The sequence below is a fragment of the Gavialis gangeticus genome, unplaced genomic scaffold (genome assembly GCF_001723915.1).
Source record: "Gavialis gangeticus isolate Ggan-Ray unplaced genomic scaffold, GavGan_comp1, whole genome shotgun sequence".
NCBI lineage: Eukaryota > Metazoa > Chordata > Crocodylia > Gavialidae > Gavialis > Gavialis gangeticus.
In genome coordinates this window covers 15,921,902-15,932,423 of record NW_017729015.1, presented here as the reverse complement: position 1 = coordinate 15,932,423, position 10,522 = coordinate 15,921,902, and the positions used below count along the sequence as shown (strand labels likewise).

The window sequence follows — 10,522 nt, the reverse complement described above, 5'->3', positions numbered from 1 at the left end:
CAAAGGAGAATGGGTCCTGCCTGAAAGTAGGAGCTAGACCCCAACACATTCACTGCAGTCTGCCTCCAGACTTCTTTGTGGGGGACCATAGGGGGAATCTGGACAAGTGCTGGGTGAGCCCCAAGCAGCCCCGACAAAAGCACGGGGAATGTGAATATCTTGGTTTAGTTAGGGCATGGGACCAAGGATGCTGATTCCAAGAGCCTCAGATCTGAGAAAGCAAGGCATGGAAATGTTCCAGCTCTGAAGGCACCGTGGGACAGAGCGCTCACGACTGACACACTGGCTCGCTGCCGATGACCTCGGAGCAGCATAGATTTGTGCGCGATTCCCAGCGCACTCAGGTGTCCCCAGCTGAAACGGAAGAAACCCATCCGTGTGAAGCCAGCTTAGCCTGGGGTGCGCTAGATGGGAGTGTACCTGGGGATGAGAAGGTGGCAAGGGTTCTGTTGTTGCTGGAGGTAGGCCCCAAATCTCTAAATATGACTCCAGAACGGAGTGTCTCTTGATCCTTGAAGAAGTGCCCTCTTCCCGTTCGCTTGCAACATTTGCTAACGCCTCTTGGGGATGGAATTGGGCCCATGTCCAGGGGAATGAGGATGGAAAACGTATGATCCGACATGCAGAAGTTTCACGCTGCCCCCCTCCCTCTCTGTTGTGCAGCCAAAGCCGGAGAATGCGATAACGATCGCTGTGTCGTCGCGCGCGCTGTTCCGCATGGAGGAGGAGCAGAAGATTTACAGCGAGAAAGGGGTGGAGGCGTATGTGAAATACCAGCTGGACCATGAGAACGAACCCTTCCTACCTGGTGCTGCCTTCGCCTTTGTCAAGGTAAGCTCCTTTTCTGCATCCCCAGCTCAGACCCCCGCCTTTCCAAGCTTCTTCACTTTCCAAGCAGGGCTTGCGGTGTGCTGGATAAAACCGGGGATGATCCCAGCGTTGGAGCACTCTGCTTCATCACGTTCATGCAGTGATCCTCAGCTAGGATGCCCCAGAACCCAGGAGTGCCATGAGATCCTCTTAAGGGTGCCGCACAATATTAGCACTGCTAGGTGTGTGAACACCTACTGGTGATTCACAAGTTAAACCCAAGCAGGGATCCAGAGAGTCAAAAAAGCATTTTGGAGCCTGCTGTAGGCTTTCTGGGCTCTTTGCAACTGAAGACTTCCTCGAGTATTCATAGCCTGGAGTCTAATGGGGGGTGCCTGGAGTCTAGGATGGTTGAGAACCATATTGACTGGAAGGGAGTTAATCTGAATTCACAATGGTATTGCAGAGCAGAACTTGGCTCAAAGGAGACAGTGCACCTTTGCTGGGCAGGAAAGAGTGGGGGATGTCTTGGGTAGTAACAACAACAAATTAAGCATCAAACGCCCATCTTTCATGCTGGTGGAGTCGCATTTGCTAGAGCTGGGTCGATCTGGAATGATACCTTTACAGTTTTCTTCCTGAAACAGCCAGCACCACCAGGTCCTTTTGGATCAAAGGAAACATTTCATTTGGGGCCTTTTGAGACATTTAAACATATTTCAAAGTAAATCCGGGCAAATGTATTCTCCAAACATCCTTTCAAAATGAGAATTTAAAGTGTTTCCTTTTGAAGCTGACAAAGCAAAATGTTTTGACTTTCTCCAGAAAAAAATTAGATTTAGGGGCCCAGAGTGGTCTGATGTAGCACATGTATCCATATAGCTTTGGTTGACCCAAATCTGCATTTTTTTAGCAAATAAAATGGGAATTGTCTCTTGGCTCTGAGGGGTGAGTGGCTGGATTGCTAGCTTACCTGTGCCTTCCCTTGGTGGCGCAGGCACTAGAAGCTGTCAACATGCAGCTGCGAGAGCTGTATCCTGAGAGTGAAGAACTCTTTGATATCGTCCTAATGACCAATAACCATGCCCAGGTTGGGGTGCGTCTGATCAACAGCATCAATCATTATGGTAAGCGTGGAACAGCCCTGCCCCCTGAGAGAGAGCCCCTGAAATAACCTTGGTTAGTGCATTTTTGGGGAGCAACTGCAATGGGAAAGAAGCTGGAGGGAAAAGCTGTCTCGCTTCACTCAGCTTCCAAAGTCCTGTGGTTTGGACTTAAAACATTATAGATCAAACTGCCCAGTTTGTTAAGGCTTCCAAGAAACTGGGAATCCAGGTTCTAGTTCTTTAAACAGCTTGGCCACATCATTCCCATCTTGGTCCATCTCTTTTTGGGCCCAAGCCAGAACCAGTAGGGCAGTCTGTGGGTACTGGGATAGTCGGATCCAAATCAAACACCTTGGCATTGCTTTCTTGTTTCAGACTCCAAGTCCCTCTGAGGAGGTTTAGACACATTCAGACCAGCTTTGGGGTTTGCTCTGTCTCGGGGGTAGAACCGAGTTCTCAGTATGGATGACCCCAGAAACCAAGGGAGAGGCAGGCCTTTGCTCCATGCTTCAATCCGTTCTCCCGGCAGGGAAGGGGCCTCTCCCACCAGACCTGCCCCGAGTCCCAGCACGGAAGAGCCAGGACCACGTCCTCATGAACATAGCCCCAGCCTCCTCCCACCCGCCCTGCCCCGATCCCTGCGCTGGCTGCTGGAGCCCAAGGAGCAGGGAACCCATTCTCGGTGCTCCCTGTCCCGGGAGCTGACTCCTGGTGCCATACCTGGGCCAGAGGCTTGTTCTCGTATGTCTTCTCATGCTCAAAAAACATGTCGAGGGTGGTGAAGCACCGCAGCAATAATTAGAGCACCTAAGTTTTACTTTGCACTTTGTCAGTGGATCCCAAAGCACTTTGCCCCACTATACAGGTGGGCAAACCGAGGTACTGGAAGTACAAGCAACATGTGCAAGGCCAGGGGCTGACTGGGAAGAGATCTCCCTTCTGTTGAGTCCCAGACCGTTGCTATAGCCCTGGGCCTCTCTCCGTGATGCTTCTGCATCAGGATCCTCTGCGTGCTTGGGGTTTTCTTGCATCTGGGCGGAGGAGGTTTAGCAAGAGGGTAGCTCCTTTAGAGGGATTCCCTAGAACTACCAACTGCTGCAGGTGTTGGGAAATGACGGGCAGTAGCCACCAGCTAGAAGGCAACATATCCTGGCAGCATTGTTGTGCATCAGCGTCCGTATGGTGGGGCTGGTCCAGGGCCTCGGCCGTGCTACTTTGGGCCCCACCTTTCTTGTAATCCTGCTGCTCCAGACTGATTTGGCATCTCTTCCCACTGGGCTGATGCCAGGGGGCGTGGAGGGGAGGAGCCCCCCAGCTGCACGGTTTGCCTCCCCACCTGTGGCGGTGGCTAGGACCCGGGTTGATTTGGTGCCTCTGTCCTCTTCAGATCTGTTCATCGAGAGGTTCTGCATGACGGGAGGGAACAGCCCCATTTGCTACCTGAAGGCCTATCACACCGACCTGTACCTCTCGTCCGACTGCAAGAAAGTGAGTGAGGCCATTGAAGAGGGTGAGTCTCACGGTCCCGCTCTGGGCGGTAGAGGGAGGAGCGCGCAGCCCGCAGCTGGTTAAACTAGAGCAGCCGGGTGAAGAATAGTGACTCTGATATCCCCCTCCACAGGGGCTGTGCATGGCAGGGGGGACATGGCCGTCCAGGCTGGGGGCCAGCCGCTTTGCTCTGTCTCCGTGCCATTATGACGTTATGTCGCTGTGGCTGTGCTTTGCGGTGGGAAGTTTGCAGTAGGAGACTGAGTTACGGGGGGATGCTGCCTGACGCCTCCCCTTCCCCTTTCCCAAAGGGATTGCCGCTGCCACCATTTTCAACCCCAGCAAAGACGTGATGGTGCCGGAGAACCAGCTGCGGGTGGCATTCGATGGGGACGCGGTGCTGTTCTCGGACGAGTCGGAGCAGATTGTGAAGGCCCACGGCCTCGACATGTTTTTTGAGCACGAGAAGACATACGAGAACAAGCCTCTGGCCCAGGTACGGCACCAGGAGTCGGCTCCCGGGACAGGGAGCACCGAGAACGGGCTCCCCGCTCCGTGGGCTCCAGCAGCCAGCGCAGGGATCGGGGCAGGGCGGGTGAGAGGAGGCTGAGGCTGTGCTCATGAGGACGTGGTCCTGGCTCTTCTGTGCTGGGACTCAGGGCAGGTCTGGTGGGAGAGGCCCCTTTCCTGCCGTGAGAATGGATCGAAGCATGAGCCAAGGATAGACATGATGGTGTCGGTGAATGGCTGTTTCGCTTTGCTTCACCAGGGCCCCCTGAAAGGTTTTCTGGAAGCCCTGGGGAAGCTGCAGAAGAAGTTTTACTCCAAGGGGCTGAGGCTGGAGTGTCCGATCCGCACCTACCTCGTCACCGCCAGGAGCGCAGCCAGCTCGGGGGCCCGTGCCCTAAAGACTCTCCGCAGCTGGGGACTAGAAACAGATGAAGCCCTTTTCTTGGCCGGGGCCCCCAAAGGCCCCCTGCTAGAGAAGATCCGCCCTCACATCTTCTTCGATGACCAGATGTTCCACGTGGAGGGGGCTCAGGAGAGGGGCACTGTCGCAGCCCACGTCCCCTATGGCATCGCACAGAAACAGAGGCGGATGGCAGCAAAGAAGCAAGCCAAGGACATCGAGTGACAGGGCCGGCGAACTGCAGTGGACATGCTCGCTGGCCGTCACTGGCCAGTCCGCTACGCGTCGATGTGTGCAATGACCGAAGTGTCCTCTGTGATTAATAGTGAAGCTACTGAAGTGGCAGGTACCATGTCTGCAGGGAGGAGAGGGGGTCGAATGAAAAGCTCCCTTTGGCCTTTATGTCTTGCACTTTACTGATGATTTGTCCCTCTAGCCCAGCATTGACCTCCATATTAGTCAGGGTCTACACATGGCACCCCCAACATCTCAAGCTTGGCTCCTTTGCCAGCTCCTCGGCCACTGCCCCACCTCCGTGCCATCATCTCTCTGCTATGCCTCAGGGTCAGCCTATGCCCAAGCCCAGCCTGCCTGCCCCTCCTTTGCTTTAGGGGACCCAGAGGTGGAGCGGGGGAAGCCCCAAGGAGCTCCCCATTAATTCCTGCACTGAGTGCACAGCCATATAAGATTCTGCATCTCTCATTGTCCTTCACTGCTGCCGTTTTCTCAACTCGAGTAGTACCAAGTAAAGAGTAGAAACAGTGAGGAAAAAATAACCTCATAAAAACAATAATAGAGGACACAAGTCCGATTCCTACTCAAAGTTTGGCCAAATTTTCACATTTGGGTTCTACAGCTAAGTGTCTTATATGGAGGTGCTCTCTTGTGGGCTTAGGTATCTTGATTGGGGCATCCAAAACTGAGGCAAGTAAAATGAAAAGCCACTTTTGAAAATGTGGTTTCTGTGTTGGTGGGAAGGAAGCTAAAGATCATGTGCAAGTTGGGTAACGGTCCTGAGAGACAGCTAAGCCAAGTTATCTTGAAGTCAGTGCAGCTGCTTCAGCAAGGAACTCGAGCCTGGGTCTTTCATCAGGTGAAAACTGGATCTTTTTTCATTCAAACTGAGCCCCGTCTACAGCTGGTAATTCTTCTCTGGTCAGTGCATCAAACCTATTATGTCTCCCAAGATAGAGGCTTCTGGTACAGGATGGGAAAGATTCACATCTCCAATTAACAGTTAGTGCTGTTGTCTTCTCAAATGGCATTTGACAAAGTAGGTCGTTGCCTACAAAAGATTGTCTTTGAACCAGGTAGTCTCTAAGGGTATATACACATGTACTAACTTTCTGACAGTCAAGCCAACTTAACTTTTTTAAATTGACTTCACTGTCAGAGCGTACACACGTATGTGCAGCAGTCAACTTAAATGTGGCACTAGATAATACACCTCTGAGGTGCATTATTTGGAGTTGCATTAGTTAAGTTGTCTTAGCTTCCACTATGTCAACCAGTTGTATGTGTGTACGCTCCAGCATGGCTTAACTATGGGTGCGTCTACGTGTCTCCAGGCTTTAGTACTTCCTTTTGGAAATACTAAAGCACAATGCAGTACAGGTGGTTACTGCACCGTGTGCGTGGTGCACAGTTAGCTTTTGCCACTATGCCTCCATAGCAGCATGCTATAACCAGGGAGTGCACAGCTACGGCAATGTAGCCGGCAGTTGTATCTGTATCTATATCAGTTATAGATTGCTACATCGCTGTAGCATGCTGTACAACAATGTAGCATGTCACTATGTTGCCACTAGTTAGTTAAGTTGGCTTAGTTAAGCCACCTTCTTTAAGTTGACTTAATATGTGTGTACACACCCTAAGAGGGTGCCCTGGCTTACCTTCTGCCTAATTCTTTCCAGCTAACACAGATTACCACCTATATGTTTTAAGATTAATTAAAAGAAAAATCCATTTGAGGGCTATTCCAGAAGCAGCAGAAGGCCAACTCTTACAACTCTGATTACATGATGGACCAGACTGAAGGGAATGATCAGGTTAAGCATAATCTACCCCTTGCGTTGTGTTATCATTAAGGTGGCACAAATGCGATTTCTACAGTTAAAGCTGCCCACCGTTATAAGACTGGGTTTCCAGTTGCTTGTAACTTTGCCAAATGTGAACTACTTGGGCTAAAATTTCCCATGCCATGTGCTTGCTGCTGACTAATTATTCTTTGCTTTTCTTTTTTACCCTCTTTGAGAAGGAGTGAAGTGCCAGCTGAAAGAGTTCAGCTATACCTGAGAAAGAGGTTAGGGTGACGATTATTATATTTCAGCTAAAATATTATTGAAAACCTGGTGAAATCTTCACCACGGATCTAGTTGGTTTGCTCCCATGCACTGAATTCTGCTTGGAGAAGGAAAAGATGAACAATTTTCACTTCTTTTTTTTTTTTTAACTTGGTTTGTTGCACTTTAAGCTTCTCTACCTTGCACTGTTTGGGTTGCAAACACTTTAAAGGAAAGCTGTAAATCCAAAGTGTGGGGGGAACCCCTTTTAAGACATAGATTATCAAGTTTTTGGCTTTTTTTAATGCAAAAAACAGATGTTGGGGTCCATGCAGTCTACCAGAGACCCTTTCAACAGATGTCTTGAGCTACAGCTATGGCTTCCATATAAACCTTTCCAAGGTGTTTCATCCAGGTTGGCACTGATGGACCTCTTGGAAATGCTCCTAGTGCATCTCACAAGTAGTCTAGATCAGTACCGGTTCCTCCCCATAGAAGATGACCTTGTAACAGGAACAAAGAGCGGATCCATGGTTGAAGTCTCGTGAAATTGTATCTGTCTGTACCTATCAATTGTCAAAATACACGTGTGCGACTGAACGTGGATGTGTGTGAGAGCATCTGGAATACAGTTTTGTAAGCAGCTGGTTGTGTGGGGCTGCATAAAGACATAGATGCCCATGATCTATCATGTGTACATGCGTGGGTACGTGGATACAAGGGTGTAAAAGAGCATGTTTCAAACTGGCCCTTCATGCTGGAGAGAGTTTGCCACTTCTGACATGGTGTAACAGGGATTGAGCTGTCAAGGGGGAAGCCTCAGTTCTACGGTACCTTTAGCTCCCAGACAGCAAATGTGCAGCAGTGTTGGGTAGCTGAAGGGCAGAGCGTGCACAGTGCCAGCACTGTGTCCATCTGGGGACTGCCTGACTCGCTCTTCCATTTTGTTTCCAACCCTTAAGACCAGAAAATAGGACCTGGAACAAGCTTGCCAGGCAGCTCCTGCTTTGCCTTCTATTTCATTCGCTTCCACTATGAAGCTGTAGCTCCATAGCTTGTCCCCTGTTTCTGGTGCTTGTTGTGAGTGGGCAGCCAGGACACTCCCCAGAAAATGCAGGACTTTGAGGAATGATGCCCGGAGAAGCTCCAACCCCCACTCTTTACATGGCTTGGGTGGGATTTTGGACTGTTGTCATGTGTGACTGTTGCAATATTTATTCCTATTGCTCTGCAAGGTGTTTTTCATGTCACGTTGGCTGGCTGAAGTGGCTTTCGCTGCTGTTGCAACTTGCCTGTGCTACACCTGCCAGCTCCTGAGCCAGGATGGATGTTCAACCCTGCTAGCAGCCAGCAATCCCCCCACGACAGATCTGCAAGACTTGCTGTCCCATCTTGCCACCTTTCTGATGGCCTGGTGGCTTGCATCCTGCACCAGCCTGGCAGGAAGACAGTCCTGGCTGTTATCGCATTGCTGCGGGGTTCCACGTCTGTGTCTTCATGTGCTTTTATTTGTGAGTGAGCTGATGCCTTTGTGGAAATGATCATGGATGTTTATGTGTAATAAACTGCATCTGGTTCCACCCAGCCTTGCCTGTTGGAGTGCTTAGTGCTGCAGGTCAGGTGTGATCAGCACAAAAGGGTTTAATCCTCTGCTTAGGCCCCCACAGGTGTTCTGGTGAGTGAGGAAGGGGAGTTGGGGATTGCAGGGCCAATCAGACACTCAACAGGGGCTTGGGACCTTGCTAAAAAGAGCTGCCTATGAGCTGGAGAAGGCTTTGAAAAGCAGGACCTCCCTGCTGCAGCAAGCCAGGTGGCTTCTGGAACTAGTCTTCTGGTATAACCAGGACTCTGGATAAAACTAGCCCTTGGCAGTAGGCTTCAGTTAACCTGATCCTCATCCAGTCAGCAGGTGGGAAGCACAAAATAGAAAAAAAAGCCTTTTGGAAGGAGGTTTATTGCTGTTGAACCCCCCGATCTATCTAAATAGGCAGAGTGCTACTCTGGAGCTGGCTGAGTACTAGTGACTCCTCCCCTCCAGATAATAAGAGTTGATGGGTTCAGAGGGGAAAACCAATTCTTCAGGCCCCACCAAATATAGGAAAAGAATGCTCCTCGGGCCAAGCGCGGCGGCTCTGCCATTGGCTTGGATCGGGCTAAGTTGCATGGGAGATTAACAGAGTAATCTTGTGTGTGTGTGTTTTGATTTGGGCTCCTGAAAGAGTCCATCCCAAATGCCGTGCAGTGTTAGAGCTGGCATCTGGCTGCAGAATTCAGCTGCGTCACCCGCTGGCAGCAGCAACAAGCTAGACAAAGTCGCTCCCTGCCATCAGCTAAGCCTCCAGCTCTGGCATCTGCACGGTGTGGATGGCACCCGCCGACATGCATGCATAGCCCCGCCGACTCCAGCGTGTGGGTCTGACACTGGGCTCGGAAGCAAACTGATATAACCGAGTGCTAAGTGCCGGGAGAAATTGGGACGCAGCAGTGGAGCCAGCCTCTGCTGGTCCAGGGTTTGTTGTTGCTGAGGATGAATTGTTATTCAGCTGCCACTTGCTCGCGTTGCTGTAGATCCTCAGGCTTTGCGGAGGGGGAGGGATTTGCACGCGGCGTGTTTTAAATGGGGCTTCAGAGAAGTAAAAGGTGGAGGCGGAGCCGAGTCAGCAATTGTCCTGCCTGTCACGTATTGTCAGCACACATGGTGAAGTAATCAACAGCTGGGAATATTAACAGGCTAACCAAGCCTGGGATTTAATGCCAAGATTTTGGTGAGGCCTGTGCATGAATAATAATAGTACTAACCCTGGTGAACGGCAGAGCTGGGGGGGTAATGTGGGCCAAAGCATAGGGCTAGGCATTTGATCCCCTGTGCTCTATACCTGATTCAGCCGTGGGTGACTTGTGTCCCTTGACCTATCTGTTCTGCCAGCCTGCCCATTTCTCACAAGAGGATCTCAAATGGGGAGTGCAGGGATGTCTGCTGAGAGGCGGACTGTGCCCGTAAAGCAGAGCTGCTGACAGCAGCTCCGTGAGTTGCAATGAATTGGTTGGATTGTTGTAGGGCCCCTGGGGCGTGCTTGGCACAGCACGGACACACAACACTGCCCCTGCCCCCAAGGTCAGTAATATAGCCTGCATCTTCACGCACAACCGGCTGCCTCCTGTTCTGATCTACCCCAGGGCAATGCAGCACCCTGAAGCGCAATGAATCCATGTGAAAGGCTGAGCCACCCATGTCCAAGCTAAGGAATCCACCTTTTTTTAGGGGCCTGCCAGCACTAGCGTCCCAAATCTCAATGGGAAAGTCTAGGCAGCACAGTGCAGCGCTGACCAGAGGTGCCTGGTGTTAGGGACGAATGTGTTGGCTTGCACACCTGAGTCTCTACACGGTGCAGAGATGGCAAAGCAGGCCTGGAGCCAGGGGCAGTATTCCCATGTTAGCATGGCACCGGGTCTGGGCTAATAGGTTGAAAACCAAGAGAAGGCAAATAGGAACAGGGCATAGATGTCCTTTCTGTGTGCTGAGGGGTGGGCTCTAGCACTTGATCTCAGCCCTGGCAGGGCTGCTGCCAGCATCCACGCAGCCTGGCCATCTCATTCCTTTGATGCCACTATTTATAGCAGTGCTTGCTGATATGCCTGTCACTGGAGCCCGAAATGGTTCTGCCGTGGGAGGCTGGACGCAGCCGGCCCTGCTGGAGGGAGCCACTGAAGAAGGAGGCAAGTGCAAAATGGCTCTTGGTGCAGCTGATGCAGGAAATTGCTTTCTCCTTTGCCAAGAGCCAGCTCAGTGCTGGGCCCGTTCCAAGGAGGATTCATTACTGTTGTACAATTCCCTGCCCCAACTCTCGCTGGGGAGAGAGCTAATGGATGGAAGAAACCCACAAGTCTCTCACCCTTGGGGCTTGCAAAATTTGGCCCAGTTTGAT

The 10,522-nt window shown here is 51.3% G+C and overlaps 1 protein-coding gene across 1 annotated transcript; it reads left to right on the top strand.

The window, feature by feature from the left end:
- The first annotated feature begins 408 nt into the window (after positions 1 to 408).
- Positions 409 to 8,171, top strand: NT5C1A (5'-nucleotidase, cytosolic IA). Its single transcript, XM_019512076.1, has 6 exons — positions 409 to 434; positions 627 to 831; positions 1,808 to 1,937; positions 3,304 to 3,426; positions 3,716 to 3,900; positions 4,174 to 8,171. Exons 1-6 carry the CDS (start codon positions 409 to 411, stop codon positions 4,537 to 4,539), a joined length of 1,035 nt encoding a protein of 344 aa, XP_019367621.1. The 3' UTR covers positions 4,540 to 8,171.
- Positions 8,172 to 10,522: the final 2,351 nt, after the last annotated feature.